This window comes from Strigops habroptila, chromosome 8 (genome assembly GCF_004027225.2).
Source record: "Strigops habroptila isolate Jane chromosome 8, bStrHab1.2.pri, whole genome shotgun sequence".
NCBI classification, from domain to species: Eukaryota; Metazoa; Chordata; class Aves; order Psittaciformes; family Psittacidae; genus Strigops; species Strigops habroptila.
The window spans coordinates 23653292-23672652 of NC_044284.2; the positions used below are offsets into that span (position 1 = coordinate 23653292).

A 19361-nucleotide genomic window follows, 5' to 3' on the forward strand; every position below is an offset into this window, starting at 1 on the left:
TGAGTGTATTCTCAGAAGATACATTCATATCGCTTCCTGGCCTGTTACTGCTCTTCTGTTGTGAATACTTCTTCAGTTTTTAGTTTTGTAACTGCCAGTATGGAAGAGATGGAGCATTAGTTGGCGTTTTGTGTATGTAAAGGAATTGCTTACCTCCTGTATGTCCATTGCATGAATGCTGGAAAGCTTTACCATAATGCCTGAAAAAAATTGGCTGACTGGTAACTGCTCTTGATGTGTGGGAATCACATGTTACTGGAATGAGAATAAACTCTGATGGTAAAAGTTGCCTTTCTAAGGTCTGTTATCTTGCAAGGTTGATTCCTTCTTGTGATAAAGGGGTGGAAGTATGGCTCTTAAGTGCAGAAATGTTTAATTTCTGAATGACAAATAATGTTTGGCTTTCTAGCTTCGAAGCGAAACAGGGCTTTTCTGTGTTTTGATAGCTGGTCAGGATACAGTTGAAGATGATGTCTGCCTGCTGTGCAATAATCTGTGGTTGGGAATGACTGCTCAAGATACTTTTTAATTCAGAAATCTGAAAGACTTGTAATGGCATCAGGCTATTTAGAAACTTTTATTTTCAACTCCAAAGCTCTGTAAAGTATCTCTTAATGAAGCCTGTGTTTGTTGTAAATAAGTTCTGGAAAAGGTTTTTTAGTCTTTCAGTAGTGCTTTAAGGTAACAATGTTCCCTTTTGGACCAAGGAGAGCCAGACAGGTCACTTAGGCACTAGATCAGTTTTCAGGGATATGATTCACATTTGATCTATACCATGATCATTTTCTACACAGGTCAGTCAGGTTTTTTGGTCTTAATTCTCTTCCTGTAGAAGTTGGTGCTTGGTTTATTTAATGACAGTGATTACATAGGAATCACTGTCATTAAATGATATGGAAGGAATGACTTGTATTAATCCTTGCACATAGGTGGTTTTTAAATTTGTTGTCTCTCATGGATGTCTCTTGCTTTTCCTGTCTGATTTGCTGGATCTTTTAATCTGCTCTTTGTGTTCTTACCAAAGCAGTGCTGGTTGAGCTTTGTCTTGTATAGAAAAGAAACTTGTTTCTGTGACATTTGGGTAGTGACCCAAGTTCCCTTTTTTAGCTTTCTAACACTTGATCTCTAAATGTCATCTAATTTGATGTATGTGATTGTTTCATCATGCTCTGTGATAAATTGCAAAATGCTGAGAGTGAGAAATGTGTGTATTAACTGCTGCCTGTATCATTGGTTAGCTCCTCAAAATTAATGTTGTTGTCTTCACTCACAACAGCTGTAAGTACGTGGAAAGGTTTGGTCAGAAGCATGTATGCTTTTAGCTGGGCAGATAGTATGAGGACTTGTGCGCTCCTGGTGAGGCATTTGTGGTTTGAATAGAAGGAGCTGGACCGGGGGGGCTGATGCCTGGAAGCGCAGCCTCCGCGCCAGCCGGGCCACAGTCTTGCAATTGTTCAGCCACCCTGGAGGGAAGAGGGAAAAAAAAGGCATTCCAAGCAGTGCCAATTTTCTTTGATATGTTAATCTTTTGATAACAGTTTGAAAAGCCCTTGGAGACTTTTTTTAGATTTTAGACAAAATAGTTCATTTGTCAGGACTTCCCTTGTAGATAGGGTCTCAGTTATTAAGAACTGCCTCACTAACTCATGATAACAAAAGCAAGTGCAGAGGACAGCTGCTGGACTGCTTGTTGGTAAGAGAAACTCTTTTAGTTATCTCAGGATTTTTACAAATATCTGAAAGTAGTAAAATAGGGGATGTTTAACATACAAGTTTGTAAGCTTATTTACTTGCATATTTTAAGCAGACAATGACAGAGCGTAAGCACATGTAACAGCTTGATGATTTTTTGAATGCATAGTGTATGGATTTTACTAAAGACTTGATCTGTCAAAAGTGTATCTTCATCTGAGAAACTTGGTATTTAAATTACATGGTGACTGCAGGAGATACCAAAAGTTTTTTCTTTCATAGCAGTAATTTTTCCAGACCTTGGGATTTTTCTCTTGAAATGATGAAATTTCCAGTTAAATTGGAAAACTGGAACAATAAACTGATGGCAACAATGTGTGTATGCTAAAGCAGAATTAGTTTTTAAGAATTATTGTCTTGGGACAAATGTTGAGGAGAACAGAGGGAAGATCCCTTTTCTTCTTACCCCTCAAATCAAACTTGAAGGGTAAAATTTGCACTGAAGTAGTTTGTTAATTATGCCAACTATTAGAAAACTGACTTCAGATCAGATAGTCCCTTGAAAGCGTAGCTTGCAGAAATCTTCAGGCATACCGATTGAGACTTACTGTAGCTCTTTTACAACATTTTCCTCAATAAATATGCCAGGAGTTCATTTGCATCTTTTATAATGTTACTACAAATGTTTATTGCCTATAAATATTTTGATAGAACTGCTTGGTATCCTGGTGTTTTAGTCAGGATAGATCAATAAATAGATATTGGAGTAGTAAGACGTGCAACACTCTGTTCACTGTGTAGGGTGCATGTAGTTTTCGGGTGTGTACACGGCTGTAATTTCTCCAGTGATGCAATTTGTGATGGACTTTAGCTCCAAAATAATATCAGCTTAAATCTGGAATTGCAGGTTCTGTCCTACTCATAGCTACATACTCTTCTGGGCACAGGTAAATAGCAAATGCAGTTGCACTTAATTTTGGTGTACTTTTTTTTGCCAAGTAGCAGATTTACTGTTTCAGCTTGTGATTCAGATGTATGTTCTTTCAAGTACTTGGAGTTCAGACACTGCTCAGCTGATCGCTCTACCATTTATTAAATTTATACCTAAGTTGTTCTCTTAGTCTCAGTGGAAAACAGCATATCTTTTACAGACATTTTTGATACTTCCTCCTTTTCTGACTCTAGAATACTCTTAGCTGTGCAATGAGAAAAAATTACGTAAGTGGAGTGACAGTAACTTTCACCATTTCCACTGGGTTTGGCCCCTTTCTTTAAAAAGAATGAATAGTGCTTTCTGGTTGATATTTTCAGTTTGTTAAAGGGGGAAGGACTTCTCCAGCTATTCACTCCTGGGAACTTGTGCCAGAGAGAGGTGAGTGGCAGCCCTTGCAGAGGCACTTGGTACTTGAGTATTCCTGAGTCTGCATTGCTGCTTCTGAGTGGATTTCAACCCCACTTCAAGTACTAGTAAAATGTTATACTCCCTTGTAGTCTGAAAAGTCCAAGGCTTATATTTAAATATTTAATCAACTATTTCATTAAGTTTGAATATTTGATTAAATATTTTAGGTATTGTCATGTTTAATTCCACACCGTGTTATAGAAAGAAGGAAGTAAAGATCAAATGCAGATGGCTGAAGTCTCTTCTGAATTGATTGGATGCTGCTACTTATTTCTTCAGTCTGACCCAGCAGCCTCAAGTCACCTCCAAAGAGGGCAACCCTGTGGAGCCTGTGGTGGTGGTGTTCAACCCCAACCATGAGCAGTGAGAAACAAACCCAAAGCAGTGATGCATTTGAACTCTTGATGATGAGTTTGGGGTGGTGATGTGTCAAAAGAGAAGATTGGAGAAAGCTTGCTGTTCTTTGTTGCCGAATAGTAATGATTTTCATGACCTATCAACTAAGAAAAGATCTCTTTCTAAGTTTAGACAGTTGAGTTTAAAATGGAAAATTACGAGCAGAGTGTGAAATACTGAGAATGTGTGTGTTAGTTGAAGGTTGCTCAGTAAATGAGTCTGTATAAAATAATGCAGATGCAGCTAATGATGTGAGTCAGAAATAGCCTCCTAATGCTCCTCATGTATTCCATGTGTGATTCTACCCAGCTGTTCAAAGTACTCATTGAATCACAGGAATTATTGCTGGTGCTCTCAGATTTCCCTTTGTGCTGCTTCAGACCGAAAACTTCACGCTCTTTCCTAGCTGTGGAACAGCCCTAAATGAAGGCAATTGTACGTCTCTCTCATGCTGCTGCTGTGTCCCACAAAGTGCCTGTTCTGGCGTGTTTGCCACATGGAAATCTCAGTTGAGTTTTATTGATCTTGAAGTTGTTTGCATTTATTTTGCCACCTGGTGCTTGCCTGTATCAATACAGTTGTTGCTAGGTATGTTCATCAAGATTGGAGTTTTGCCTGCAGGCACTGTTTTTAATGGTGTGGTACGCTATAGTGAGGAAATGCGTGTTTGTTAAAGAGCAGACTAGTTCAAGTATGATAAATCTAATAATTCTGTCATGGAGCTGTGAACTGTGCTACAAGTATAATTCTGTAAATACAAAAACTTTTTCTGGCTGCATGACTTCTTGATTGAAAATGTGATTTGTATGGTGTACATAAAGTTGCTTGATGTTATTAATTCAAAGCCTGTTTTTCAGGAGCTTTCTCAGCAATCCTGTGTAGGTTTAAGACAGATTTTAACTAGTTCCTCATATATATATCTTTCCCAGGATAAAAAAGTTTTTTAGTGAGGAAAAGTGGCAATTTAAACAAAAATGTGTTCTAGAACTTGTATGACTTGTGTAACAGATAAGGAACTGTTAGTGGTACATATCTTTTGGCTTAATTTCCAAATTAATTTGCAGCAAGAAAGGTATTCATAGTTCAGTACTGGGTAGTAACAGAAAATGTTCAGCTTAAAGCAAAGAGCATGTGAACTGGTGTTTCTATCAAAGGAGACAGTTGTTACCAAATTAGCTTTCTTCCATACAAACCAATGCAAATTTAGAGTGTCAAGCACTCAATTTATGAAGTGCTGAGTAGTTTTTCACCTGTGACAGCCCTTTGTTGTGATGCAGTTCTTTGCTTCGAGTGTGTATTTCTTCCACTAGAGCTTTATTCAGCATTGGAAATAGGATTCTCAGACCAGATTTGGGCAGCAAGAGAAACCTGTTCTGTTGGGTGCCTGCTTCATTTGTTGTCTTTAATTGATAGCTTGCAGAAAGCGTATGAGGATGTGATGATGTTGATAAGCTGCAGGAGTTGGGAGGAAGTACCTTTTGAAGTTGTCATTGCTGTTCAATATAAGTGCATGGATTCAGGGGCTGGCGTTGAGAGGATCTGACCTGAAGTCTGATGACAATAAGAAATGCACCTATTGATACAAATCGAATGGTAAAAGTGTTGGAAAGGAGAAGACAAACTGACCATTAAGCATGCCTTGATTTAGAAATACAGGGGACTAAACTGCTTAGCATGTACTTATTTTTCTGCACAGGTGAGAAATGCGCATCTTGGGGGTACAGTGCCTTTCCTCTTGAAGGATAGCCTGGCTTCCAAAAGCATCTGATTTGAGCTGTTAAGTATAGAATGATAGAAATATGTAATCTTTATGTACTTTTAAGCTTTTTTAACAGGTTTAATTTACATTTCCATCATGTCGTTTGTAGAATGTACCAAGAATTGTTTGCAGCATGTAGAATATAACCAAGTTATATTGGTACAAGCTCTTTTCCCTCATTCAAAGCCTACTGTTTCTGCAATATTTCACTTGTACTCATCCAGTGTTCAATCTTAAAGCTTTACTAGAGCTCCACAGGTTGTTACTACTGGAAACCAGTAACAGTGCAATTTTAAGATTATCTTAATAAGTTTAAATACTTGGGTATAAACCCAGTAATGTTGCTCCAATTTTTAATTCTTTTGTTGTTAAAGGTCTTCCATATCTCAAGTTGAGAAGTTCCATATCATCCTAAACATGGAGAAAGAAGAAAAGAAGTTTGTCAATAAAACAGAGGAAGATGAGATGGTAATAAAATTCTGTTCATCTATTTTTATACAGTGAAAAAACTCGCATTTTCCTGGTTTTCTCTCTCAATGGGGTATATTGCAAATGTTTGTCATGGAAGACACAGCAGTTAGCTTTGACAGGGAAATAGTGGCAGCTGATCTTTAAATTTCCAGCTCATTCTAGAGACAGCAGAAACTCTTTGGGGTGTATAGGGTTTTTTGTTTTAAAACATGTTAGATTCCTGTGAATTGAAGTCCTTGTTCTATATTTGTGCGTGCTGCTAGGAAAAGCTGCTCTTCACTACACCAGCTCTAGCATAGGGAGTAGGCAAATACACCACAGAACAAAAATTGAAACTGAGATGCTTATGGTCTGATCACTAAAAATAAATGGTTTTCAGAGGAAATAATTTGTTTTGCGCAAAAGAAGCATCGGCCTCTCCCACTACCTTTCACCCACCTGGTTTTATTGGTAAGGAGTGAATACTGGCTACAGTGTTTTGAAAATAACAGAGAATGGGTTTTGTCTCTGCTTTTTGTCAGCTGAGAAGGCTGCAAAACAAACTTTTTGAAAAGCCTTTTCTTAGGAAAGGAGTTTAAACAATTTCTAATACTGTTTAATGAAAAGTACAAAAAATACAAAAAAATATTGTCAATATGAACAATGTGGGTGGGACTCAATGGGAAACTTCATTGCCCTTTTGTAGCAGGAAATATAATCTAATGATGTAATGTGAAACTCAGGAATGTAACACAGCATCTTACTAAGTCACTGAATTATTTTCTTTTCCTGGCTGTCATCAGGTTAAGTTGGTACTTGCCTTTGGCCAAGGCACACTTAATACTTTGTGAATTTTTTTTAATGGAAGAAGAGAATTTTTCCAGCTGGTGCAAGTTACAGAACCTTTGACAGTGTGGCTTGCAGTTGCTGATATTTCACAATAGCATTTCTTGTTAAATGGCAGGCAAAGTAAGCCAGTTCTCTACTAAAAAGTAGCGTTTGGTAAATATATTCACAGGCTTGTTTAGAAAGTACAAAATTCAGCTAGCACCAGTAACTCAACACTAGATATGCTAGCTAATCAAATGCTATAATGTGGTAAAATCAACATCTGACAAAACCACATATGCTTTTGCTCTTAAATGCTTAGCTGACTTGTGCTGTGCCATGGTCAAAAAGTTTGTTGCTCACTGAGAGTTAAGGCAGGTTGTGTTGCAACTTCAGTACTTAAGGAGCAGTGCAGAGAGGAGATAGGATATTCTGCCTTTGTCAGGCTTTTACTAATGTTTATATTTCTGACCAAGCAAAACTGTTCCTTTTTGTTGTCACTCCATCATGTATAAATTTTTTAAAATCTTTCCTTCCCCCAGATAAGAAAAAGGAGAAAATGGCTTTGAAATTTGATTCACTTTAAATACCACACTTTAGGAAAAATGAATGTTGTCCTCCCATGCTAGAGTAATTAAGAGGATCACTGTTTGTTATTTGTTTCTCTGTTTCCATGCAGGAGATCTATGGCTATGATCTGTGTCGCTGGAAGTTGGTGCTAGTTGCTATGGGAGTGATCTGTTCTGGTGGCTTTCTCCTCCTCCTCCTCTACTGGATGCCTGAGTGGCGTGTGAAAGCAACATGCAAAAGGACTACGCTTAAAGACTGTGAAGTGGTTCTGCTGAGAACAACTGTAAGCCAATAGGAGGGTGTGCTTCTCCCAGTGTGCAGCTGTTTTGCATCCCTCTTGCTGCTTGCTGAAATACACAAACTCTTGCTTGCAGAGTAGACATGATTTTGTTTTACAGCACTGCAGAATTGTGCTCCTTGGTGCTGTACATAGCTTTGCTGCCTGTATGGGAAGACTGACAGCTCTTTGCAGAGGACATAGCAAAAAGAAAGTCTTTGCTTTTGGATTTTAAGAAATACATGAATGCTGTTGTCATCAAAAGTTACAGAACAGATACCTTGTTCATATAACCTGATAACATGGTTAATCAGGTTTTCCCTCCCTGTTCAGCAAAGATACATTTATTGAATTAAAGTGTAACTGTGGCCCCAAGTATGGTTTGATTTCAGGCTATTTTCTTCCTGCACATTTGCTGTGTATAGTCGCTTGTGTTAAGTCCTCAGTTATTTGAAGTCGCAGGGTGGGTGCAGCTGATTGCATAGGAATCATACCTCAGAACAACTACCACAGTTCCTCCTGCCACAGAACAACTATGCTAAATTGTGACGGGCCAAAGATGTAAAAATTCAAGTACCAAGGTTCATTGTTTAAAAAAAAAAAAAAAATTTCCAATACAGAAAATAGGCTTTTAGAATTGTGGAAAAGAAATGTATTCATATGGTGGTTGATATTAACTTGGGGCTATCTTTTGTAGTTATGTACGGGCTCTGCTAATCTGTCATCTGTTGTTGACATGTTTTGCTACAGCTGTTGTAGTAAAATGCTGTTTAAATGCTGTTTGAATCAGCTCATTTTTTCCCCCTCTTTTTAAGGATGAATTCAAGATATGGTTTTGTGCAAAGGTTCGCATTACGCCTTCTTCGGGAGCCAATCCTTTACAGAATCCCAACCCTATTGTACACAAGGTTTCAAACGGCCATGCTGTTCATTTCTGTGAATCTGATTCGGAAGAGAATAAAAATGATTTAAAAAAGTATTTGCCTGTAAGTAAACCTGCAATACTACACTTGGTAATTTTCAAATTATCTGAAATAGTATCTAGAGTAAACATGTGTAATACAGTATGTGTGAGCTGCTGCTTTTGTCTAAAAGGCTAACTCATTCTTTGGGTGGAGCACAAATCTTTTCCTTAATAACCTGTTACTGGATATTGTGGAATGCTTGAAAGATCATTTTGAAAGAAAAGTATTTATTTTTCAGTGGAGTTTTTCTAAATGTACTTTGTATCACTGTTCAGAATAAAGTCAGTGAGAAGAGACATGTTAAGTGCTGCTGGTTTAATCGCTATGTCTGTTGCCCTGCAGATTCGTTATTTCACCCATCACAGCGTGAAGTATTTCTGGAATGATTCAGTTCAAAGTTTTGATGTTGTACGGTAAGAATATTTTTTTCTTTTGTGTTGTGCTTCAAACTACATTTTTTAAAATATTCTATCGCATGCCTCAGAACATGGTGGAAATTGGTATTGTATTCTGACCAGTTTTAGCTCACTGAGTCTTTGTTTAGTGAGAGCAACCATAGTGAGAGCAGGGAGGTTTTAACTTATTGTGTCTTTGGAAGGAAGGAATGTGTTTAATCTACCTTTATTGAGCATGATTTGTATAGGGTGACAGGCTGAATGCCTCTGCAGGCTTTTTGCCTGTTCTTGGAGTGTTTTTGAGAATCAAAGCACCTGTTTATAGACAGTAGTTCTCCTTCTATAAACTCTTAAAAACTTTGCTTCTCATGGAATAAATGCTTTTTTTTGCATTGCTGCTGAGCTAGGCAGAGGGGAAGAGGGGAATTCACCAAATACTTTGTTGTTCACCTTTCTGTAAGTCTGCTGTTATGTTTTAGTACAGTTGAACTGAGTTTGATCCCTCTTTTGTTACTCTTTGGTAACAAAAACAGGTCTTTTGCATTGATAGAAAATGTCTTTTGGTGAGCAGTAGTAGCTGCGCTCACTGAATGTGATGCACTGTATTTTCTTTTATCCAGCAGCACCATTGTATGATGTTAGGGTTGAAGAAGAAAGTTCTTCTTTTTCATACTACTGATAAGACCTTTTTGATGCTAACAAGTTAAATGAGCACAGGCTTCTCTGCTTTTGACAACTGCCTGTTAAAATAAGACGTTCAGATCAATAATATAACTTGTTTAACTTAAATCAGTGTTCACTACATTGACCTATCATGTGGAAAAGTCCAAGCACTACATAGAGGAAAAAAATAATGACTAGTGGCTGAAGGGAAAAAAAAATAGCCGGAGTTTCTGTAAGAAGAAACATTTTTTGCAACTGTTCCTATGTTTTCAAAAAAAGTGTGCGCGAATAGTATGGGAAGTTATCAACAATGACAACAATTTAAAGAAGTTATCATAATGCAAGCAGTTACAAAATCGAGCAGTCCCCCTCAATGGCGGGGGGGAATGGGTGAAAATGTCTCAGTTCATGTGTAAATAATTAAAAGTCTTGTACGCATATTTTTTATGTTAAGCCTGCCATGAATTACAGTGGTGCAGGTAGGGGCACTTGTCACTTTGCATTAGAGGATCCTGTTTCCATGCCTATAGTGTTGCTAATTTAAACTGTTCAAAGGGAATATTTCCCACAGATGAGATTACAAGTATAGTTTTGAGGGGTTTTTTTTATGCTAAGAGCAGGTATGAGCAAAAAAAATCATATAGCTCCACGTGTTTAGGAAGAATGTTGTTCCTTAGTATTAAAGCAGTGATTTGAAACTTGGCATTTGCTGGCTCTTTGACTGTGCCTTTTGATGTTCTTGTGATAACCCAGCCAATTCATAAGCCCTGGAAAAATCTCAGATATGCCTGTGAAGTTATGTGACCATTTATTCAATCACATTCTTGCTGATATGCCAAACTTTTATTTGTTTGATGTGTTAGCAATGACTGAGCCAGACCACTTGTTTAGTCAGGTACTGTAGCTGAGCTGGATGCCGTTATTTAGCAATTGGATAATAAAGAGGAGAAACAGCTGAATCAGAGGCATACCCAATACTGGCAGAGTACAAAGTCACTTTTGCACAAGGTCAAATAAAGAGTTTGCTATAAATTTCTCTAAAGTGAATTAGGTATGATGATCATAAGTTCAGAAAAATAGTAGCCGAACTTATGAATGATAAATATTCTGAAAAGAAGTCTTAAAAATTTGTCCTTCATCGAGATACTTCTTCTCGATGCTCTTCAGTTTATGTAAAACCCAGAAATCGATATTGCTTAATAACATCTTAGAGAATCAAGTTAAGATTTGTAAAGAGACAGTATATGAGACTGGAATGCTTCACAGTAATATCTGTAAGGCAAGTAACACAGTTATAGCTGTGATCTAACTACAATACTGCATCATGAAGATAGAGTCGCTCTGTGCAGTTACTTATGCAAGTATCCAGAGACAGAACAGTTTGATCACATAGTTAAAGACTTGGCATAATACAAGGGAGGCAAATGAAGATTTCTTGAGCAACTAATTCTGTTACGAGAGCTTGGGTTTCAGATCATTGTTCTCTTTGTAACAACGTAATATTAAGATCACTGTGTTAAACACAGGAAATGCAAGTGTAATTGTTCTTAAACTCAGTCAGACTTGGTCACATAGCCAAAGAGGATGCAACTTTGACCTTCTATGTCTGTTTTGTTTTAGCTAGTGTCAACTGAATCTTTGAGTTGATGAGTGTTTTATGTAATAAACTGTGCACACAGGGATTTTTTCAAATGCCCTGGGAATTCAGTACTGTAACAGTACTCTAATAAGCAAATAACATCCTGCTAGAAGCTTTGTATTTGCATGGACGTTACACACACGGATATGCATATCTGCATATAAAGCTCTTAGCTTTAGGGACCCTTAAACCTACTGTTAAATTCCTTTTATGCAGGAAAAAAGTACCATTTGGCATAGAATGGGAGGAAAGATGTTATTAATAGAGAATTGAATGTTTCTTCATCTAAAAATCATGATTTAAAAATCTTTGAACTTGAAAATTTTTAGGGAAACCCTATAAACCTGTGGCCAAATTAACACATTAATGTTTTCACCTGTTCATTCACTAGAAGTTGGCAGAAACATGGTCCTAGCACTAGTGAGATGTTTAAAACTTTTCCTCTCTTCTAGCAAATGGAAACAATTGTTACTATCTATGCACCATAAAGAGGTTTTTCTTCACTGGGACACACCAGAATCCTTTTTAGTAGTTAACTTAATAGATATCCAGCATAAAAAAGACTTGTGTTGAATAGTGCTTGGTTTTGCCATCTCGGAAGGCCCTTTGAAAGGTGATATTTTCCTGTGCATCCAAAGTATGTCCACTAGAAAATCCCTGGATATTGGGCATGATATGTCTGATTTACTGAGTTTGGTAGTTGAAATGATCCCGTAGTTGTAAGCATAATGATGTTTCAGGTGTGCTTGCTTATCTGTAGATCTTCTAAATTATAGCATTTGCTTCCACAGCATGTAGAGAAGTCCTGTGAAGATACGTCTTCCAGTGATAAAGAAGTACTTAAGATGTAGACTGTACTTTACCTAGTCATGGGTAAAATTTTGATAGCAGGGTGCTGCAAAATAGTTTCAGTATAGATTCGATAAATTGATTAATAAGATCAGAGGAAGAATAAGACATGACAACAAGAGGACTGCTTTGAACACCTCATTGGTATCTGCAGTTGTGACAAAAATAGCTAGAAAAACATTAATCAATAGACTTTTTGTTCTTTTATAATGCAGTGTAACTCTTAGCAAAGACCTAGTCCTTTTGAGTTACTGAATACTTACTTTTAAATGTCAGGTTTCTTAACTCATTGGCTTTTTCCTTTACTTAGAGGTCTAGATGAATCTACATTATGTTCTTCAATTCATAACGAATACAGCACAGGACTGACAAAGGGAATGCATGATTACAGGTAATATTACAATATTTGAGGGAATAATTGTTTTAATTCCGTTACCTGTGCTCAAAGTGTTAACAAAATTAGAAGACAATTGAGTGATAAGTGTTTACAGACAGGCTTTATGCTTTCTTTAAAGGCTGTTAGATGTATGAAATGCTTGCGTTTCTTACCTATACACTGAGTAGGAATTAAACTCAGATAGTGTCTTGACTTACATTTTTCAAACTACACTGACCATGGGAATTGGAACTATTGCTTGAAGTAATTCAGAATGTATTTCTGAAATTGTATTTACTACTTAACATTTTGAAATAAGATGAGTGTACAAAAAGAACAGCAAGGAGTTACGTTTTCTACCACATCAAGAGGTATATGGTGAAATTTGGTGGTTGATGAAAAAGAAGTTGTTTTTTCCACATAACTCACCCTTAAGGGGCATAAAATATTTCCATAACATACTATTGTTGAAGGATGTATATGGGTTGAGAGACAAAGAGACTGATTCCCACTGGGAAAGTCCGTCTAAAGTTCTTTAGCTGGAAAGATGTTCATTTGTCTCAAGCTGCAGATTGTTGAAGATTTGAAGGGAATGTTGAGAGAGCTCACTTTGCTACTTGTTTTCTTCCCCATCCTTGGCTAGTGGTCATTGTGAGAGAGGGGATAGCGTGCTAGATGGCTAATAAGGAATATTGGATGCAGCAAACTTGGCCTAAACTGTAACTAATTTCTTATTTTAGGAAGATGAGGCTGAAACTTCCCAGGTCTCAGGAATTTGGCTCTAATTTTCGATATCAAGGTGTGTCCCATGTGGACACGCATCTGTCTCTGGTTGGTTGGGGCTAAATGCATTCCCCACTTGTAATTCTGGTTGTCAAGAAGTAACAGGGGAAAAACATTTTTTAACATGCGATTTTAGACTGATGGTGTAGATATGCCTGTCAAGGGGCACAGCTGAAGTGCATAGATAGCGAAGAACTTAGTCTAGAAAAGAAACCTTTAAAATATAACTTTAATGGTACATAGTTCAGGGATTTCTTACTCCTCAAATGTGAACAGCAAGCTGGAAAATGTAGGTATGTACTTAATTATTGGTGTTTTAAATTATTGAAACACTACCTGAACTAGAATAGTTTGGCTTCTGTTGCATTACTGGCTGGTTTTGGGTTTTGTTTTTGTTTTTTTTTTTTTGCAACTGAGACCTTCTTTCAGTTTAAAATATGGAAGCTTGCTCATCGTACCATTTTCTGTCAGTTTGTGTCTTTTCCTACAATAAAAGCCTGTTCCTTAAGAACATCCAGTAAGGGCTTCTTCCTGTCCATGTAATTTAACTATCTCAGATCCCATCAGAGGTTTGTTTCTTGTCTCCTTCTCCCCCTCCTCTATGATTTGCCTTTCTTCATGCTAAGAATAAAATTAAGATACAGAACTATGAAAACAGTGTCTTACTGCAGGGTAACTTCTTTGAGCTTAAGTTAATGAGAACCCCATACTGGCTTTCAGAATGACATGTTTAACATTGCACCTATATGCAGTTTACAGGGAAATTTTGTTATGAAAGAATCTAAAAATTAAGTTACAGTTTAAATTGGAGTATAAAATAATTATCTTTGTATTTGAACATCTCACTGGGTAAATGTTTTCAGATAAACATGTTTTGAAACAATGAATAAAGGGGGCCACAGGTAATGTTTTATTCTTTCTCATATTAATGAAATTGCTTTGAAGTCAATAAGATTTCTAACAAAAATTTCAACTGTTTTTTTATATTTTTGTTGTGTAATGCAGAAAGGCATTCTATGGAGTAAATGAAATTGCTGTGAAAGTGCCTTCCATTTTTAAGCTTCTGATTAAGGAGGTAAGATCTTCTCTTTAACAAATTTAAAAAAAAAAAAAAAGTGTATCATTAATTATTCCTTTAAATACAATGACTATTGGACTGGTCTTCAAATAATAATGTAAACCAGAAGCCTTCCCCTAGAGCCCAGCACTGCAAAGAAAAATGATACTGACCTTTATCTTAGAGCTCTCCAAACTTAAGAGGCCTTAGCTGTACCCTCTTCAGAGTTCACAACCTGGTGCTTTAGCAAGGATGTCAGAAAATGTGTCAGAATTCTTTGAGAGGTTATGCGTCTTATTTGTATTTTATTGTTAATTTCAAACATAAAGTGGCGGATTATGTTCTCCATGATCAATCCAGGGATTGTACATTACAACATACACAACAAATCAAACCTGGTTTGGAATCCACTTTTGTTGGCTTGTTCGATATCTTCTTTTTTTCTTTTTTTCCTTTTATCAGGTGGATTTGCATAGTTGACTTGTTATCCATGTGCATAATAATGTATGATAGAAACTGTTGAATAAAGAAACTTTCCAACCTGAAGTAACAGAGTAAAACTTGAGGTGTCGGTGCATTTTGTAGTAAGAAGTAGATAATAAGATCCAACTTAATTTAAGAATTGCAACTTAAGGTGCATCAGATGTACCTGTCATTTTGCTTTGAGGTGTAGGGGAAAATTCACACAATCTTAAAAGTACATATTCTTGTATTATTCTAGCGAGAACTGTGCTTTTGAGGGGTTAAGGAAGTAATGAAAAAGAGGGCTAGTTTGGCAAATCAGGCAAACCTTTCAGTTCTTCACACATGATTTTTTTTATGGAGGAGGAGGATGATTCTGACTCTGTTCTGATGGAGAATGCATGTGACCCTGTGGTGTAACTTTAATGTTCTGTCACTCTTCTAGGTTCTCAACCCTTTTTACATTTTTCAGTTGTTCAGTGTGATATTGTGGATCACTGATGAATATCACTACTATGCATTAGCAATTGTGATCATGTCTGTAATATCCATTGTTAGCTCACTCTACACCATTAGAAAGGTAAGTTCAAAGAAAACAGATGCATCTTTTCAGCTTTTTACTGATTGGGTTATTTTGATGTGAAATTGCCTACAAATCTTCAAGAATTTTTTAGAGGCATACAGGTAGAATATTGTTACAGGGTTTCTCTTTTTGAACTGAAAGAATTCAGATTTACAGTTTTCTTCAAGACCCATCTCTGCTCACTTTCCATGCTGTTGAATCAGTAGGTTGACCTCAGACAATAGAAATGCTACCTCACTTAAATAAAACCCAGACACAAGTTTATATGCCAAGTTATATTGACAGTAGTGATTCCATTTGCATTGTTTCCTTCCGTTTGAAAAAGTCCAACAGAATTGAGCACCAGCCAAATGCGTGGATTGTTAAATTGGTGGTGCATTTGTTTCTGTAGACTTAGCTGTAGCTGGTGGAAATCAAAGTAGCAATTATCCTTAAATTGCAATCTGAATTCAGACTAGAGGCAAAAAAAAACCCTCTTACCTTAATCCAAGTTCATACAGCTACTGCAGTTTTTTTCTTACATATGTTAATGACCAAACGTTTATAACACTTTGCCTGGCAGTGTATGTTTGCTTCCAGAATGCTGATAAAAGTAGGAATCTGTACAGATTGATGCACTCAAACTATTTGCCTATAAGTTTCCTAAACTATGTTCAAGAGAATGTTTTGAGTAACATTTTGTTGTAGAAGAATGTTGGTGAAGAATCTCATCACTTTGGTTTGTAGAAATAGAATGTGCATATAGAAGAAGACATGCTGGGCTTTTGAATAATGAACTGTTTTCTCCCCTTTGCAGCAATATGTTATGTTACATGACATGGTAGCAGCTCACAGCATTGTAAGGGTTTCTGTCTGCAGAGGAAACCAAGGTAAATTTCAGAGGCTATTTGAAAAGCTGAGTTTAAGTTGTCCATTAACAGTGAGTGTAAAGTTGGTGTGCATCTGTTCTTTCTTTGATCACCTTGAAATGCTTGATTTCTTAGCAAAATTGTATGGGAAAAGGAGAAATTGCCAAGGGGAATTTAGATAGGATAATAATCTGTTCAGGATTATCTTTGTAGATGGTATTCTTAGCAAGTGTCAGGTTTGTTCTAGATTAGGTGTTTGATTTATTCCTGTTTCTCATTATGTACCACATATACTACATATCATATGTAACTGTCACTGTATTTTCTTTCTCAGCTTAAAGATGTGCATGCATTGGATTTCCATTACAATTTGTTACCCAGCAGGGACTGCAAATTGATTTCTGGGCTTTTGCTTATTTGGATACCACAGCAGTTGAAGATGGTTAGGTTGTGGTGTGATACTGTTTTGTAAGACATGCATTTGTATTTGACTTATATCTTTATACAGACATTATGCTGTAGCTGATTGTTAATATCTTTTGTACAACCTTGTTTCCTTTCATTTGTTATGATGAACTATATCCAGGTGATCTACAATTTAATCTGCAGTGGAATTTAGTTTAACAGTGGCTTTTTCTATTTTAAAAAACCTTTCATAATGCTATCAATAGAACGGAGTATAATCTCAGTTGTCCCCCTGCATCTTGGCTGTGAGGATCTTTATGGGGTTTTGTAGGTGGTGGCTATTTTCAGGTAAACTTTTTTGTGTTTTAACACTCAGAAATAGAAGAAATCCTTTCCACCGACCTTGTGCCTGGAGATACCATGTTGATTCCATCTAATGGGACAATTATGCCCTGTGATGCAGTACTTCTCAGTGGTACTTGCATTGTAAATGAAAGTATGTTAACAGGTAAAGTAAACTTGATACAGTTTTGTTTGGCTAAATTTATTAGTTTATACCTGTGTTAATGCTTAAGTTGCAGTCATATTCTAGCAGAAGTAGATATGTTTATTTTGTGTGAAATGTGTATGTTCTTGCATTTACATATGCTTCTAAGTGCTTACGTATTTGTGTTCTGCGTATCTGCAACAGCTACCTGGTACTGCTTGGCAACTCGAAAAATCAGTGATGGTTTCTTGTTGAAAAGCTTTCTTCTTGATAGCTTGTCTCCCTGCTTCTTGATTTGGTGTTCTCAGTGCAGATTGAGTTCTGAAGTGTGTTTCTTCATACTTGTTTTGCCCAAACTTTTTAGCTGCTTCCATGAAAACAGGTAGTGAGTGTTCTGCTGTATTTAAAAACAGAAATTATTATCTCAAGTTGTGCCTGCATACTTGTGTGTTTTATCATGTTAAATTCTTTGAGTATACTTAAACCTCTTGCTGCTGCTAGCAATGGATAAATTGATTGCAGCCCTAGCTTGAGAGTACTCAGTTACCAAAGGAGCTGCAGCTGAAGAAATTTGTTCTCTAGTTTTTCTGATTAAAGATGGGTTGATGCCTTGCTGTAGCAGAAGGATGTTTATCCTGTTTTCTTTCAATAAGCTGTATTTTACGCCTGTCTGATTTGAAGTAAGAGGTACAAAACCTGTATTGGTGAGTAACAAATAGAGTTAAACAGGATTTGGATGAGTAATCTGGTGAGATGAGACTAATAGGTGAGAGACTACTTAGTAATGTGCTGAAAGGAAAATGACTTTCTCCTTAAGTCAGCTTCTGTGCTGATGAAGTGAGATTTATATTGATCTACTGGAAGTTGTGCAGGAGGAAAATGTATATTCTTATTTGATCTTGCTTAGACACTCTTTCTCCATTTAAGGTGAAAGTGTTCCTGTCACAAAGATTAATCTACCAAATCCTTCAGAATATCCAAAAGCAGTGGGAGATGAAATATACAGTCCAGAAGTGCATAAGCGGCATACTTTGTTCTGTGGAACCAATGTAATTCAAACCCGTTTTTATACTGGAGAATTGGTCAAAGCTCTAGTAGTGAGAACAGGTATTGATTGTTGAGTTTATCACTTGTTAACTGATACTTTGGAGTATTGTATTGAATGTTGCTAAGCTTGGATAAATGACTATACCCCTAATGATTTGATAAATGTCTACAACAGTAATAGAACTAGATAATGTCCTGGAGAATATCAACTGGCAAGAAAGAAAGTGAAACAGTTTTTAGCATCAGTTTAAAACTTACCTGAATGTGTTTTAAAGTCTTTTAGATGTCTTCTATGCAGTGTGTTGGTTGAACTACATAGGCCTCTTTGAAGAGGTTTGGCGTTCCATTGGATTGGGTGGGTAGCAGAGAATGGCTTATTTTAGGGGAAACATTGGCAATGTCAGATGGTTTTCATTGCCCATAGTTTTGTCAAAGCACATAACATTTGCTTAGGAACTGCATTTGATCTAGCTCTTTCTACAGAGGTGCCTCTTCATACTAATACGTTAGAGGTTTGGTTTTAGATAATACAGATATTCTATTGCAAAAAATTGCAGAGACTGGTGTAGTTGCAGGATTCTGCTTTACAAAGATGATCTTAAGAAAACCACCACAAAATAGAGGAATGTAGGCTATAATCAAGATATAGGAAAACTGGATAGAATAAATTTGACTACAGTGACTAGAATACTACTTAAAGCAAGTTTTCTAACATCTTCATCCTAATTAGCCTCTTCTTTCTCTTATGTCTTTACCTTCTTTCAGTCTGTTTTAGCAGTAAATATTCTGATTTTTTTTTTTTTTTTTTTTTTTTTTTTTTTTTTTTAAATTAAATCCATTAATGTCTTTCTAGAAGCTTTTATTAGTTTTGGTTTTGTGGTGGTTTTTTTTTTTTTTTTTTTTTTTTTTTTAACTCCCCCAGAGGAAAGTATTTCCCTTCCCTTGGACATATCTCCCCTTTAATAACATCTATCTCAATTTCTTTTATTCCTTAAATAGGAAATTGTATGTACCCATCCTGACACGTGTGTGTATGTATATCTATATATATATACACAGAGATGGGTCATCCAAAACAGCAACAGAAATGAACTGCAGAAGACTTATTTCTCCTATTCTGCAGAAAGACTCAACACATGGAGTCTTACTGCCCTGACATCTAGAGTTACTTTTTTAATCTGCTCTTTGCCCATGACAGGTCAGAGTTAGCACCTATGTTGTAAACAGGATGAATTTAGCTCTGTGGACCTTGTTCAGATTGTATGTATGGACAAGCACACTTTTCCTGTTATGACTACATAGAGAGAGAGGAGCAAAAGGGTATAAAATCCTCTCTATTCTCCTGTCTGGTTTATAGGGGCAACTTTTAGGCAAGTAGGGAATTTCCCACTCCACAGAACTGGACAGATATCACAGCGCTTGTAGTCT

The 19361-nt window shown here is 36.6% G+C and overlaps 1 protein-coding gene across 4 annotated transcripts in view; it reads left to right on the forward strand.

The window, feature by feature from the left end:
* The window catches only part of ATP13A3 (ATPase 13A3), a 60370-nt gene that overhangs the window by 16689 nt on the left and 24320 nt on the right, over positions 1 to 19361 (forward strand). For 3 of the 4 annotated variants that reach the window (XM_030496400.2, XM_030496403.2, XM_030496401.2), the window contains exons 3-12: positions 5624 to 5717; positions 7207 to 7380; positions 8190 to 8360; positions 8682 to 8752; positions 12196 to 12276; positions 14050 to 14119; positions 15009 to 15143; positions 15943 to 16015; positions 16776 to 16907; positions 17814 to 17993. In XM_030496400.2, the coding sequence (XP_030352260.1) occupies positions 5624 to 5717; positions 7207 to 7380; positions 8190 to 8360; positions 8682 to 8752; positions 12196 to 12276; positions 14050 to 14119; positions 15009 to 15143; positions 15943 to 16015; positions 16776 to 16907; positions 17814 to 17993 (1181 nt within the window). Of the gene's footprint in view, positions 1 to 3045; positions 3065 to 5623; positions 5718 to 7206; positions 7381 to 8189; positions 8361 to 8681; positions 8753 to 12195; positions 12277 to 14049; positions 14120 to 15008; positions 15144 to 15942; positions 16016 to 16775; positions 16908 to 17813; positions 17994 to 19361 lie in introns of those variants that run through there. The other variant, XM_030496402.2, reaches the window with a different exon arrangement.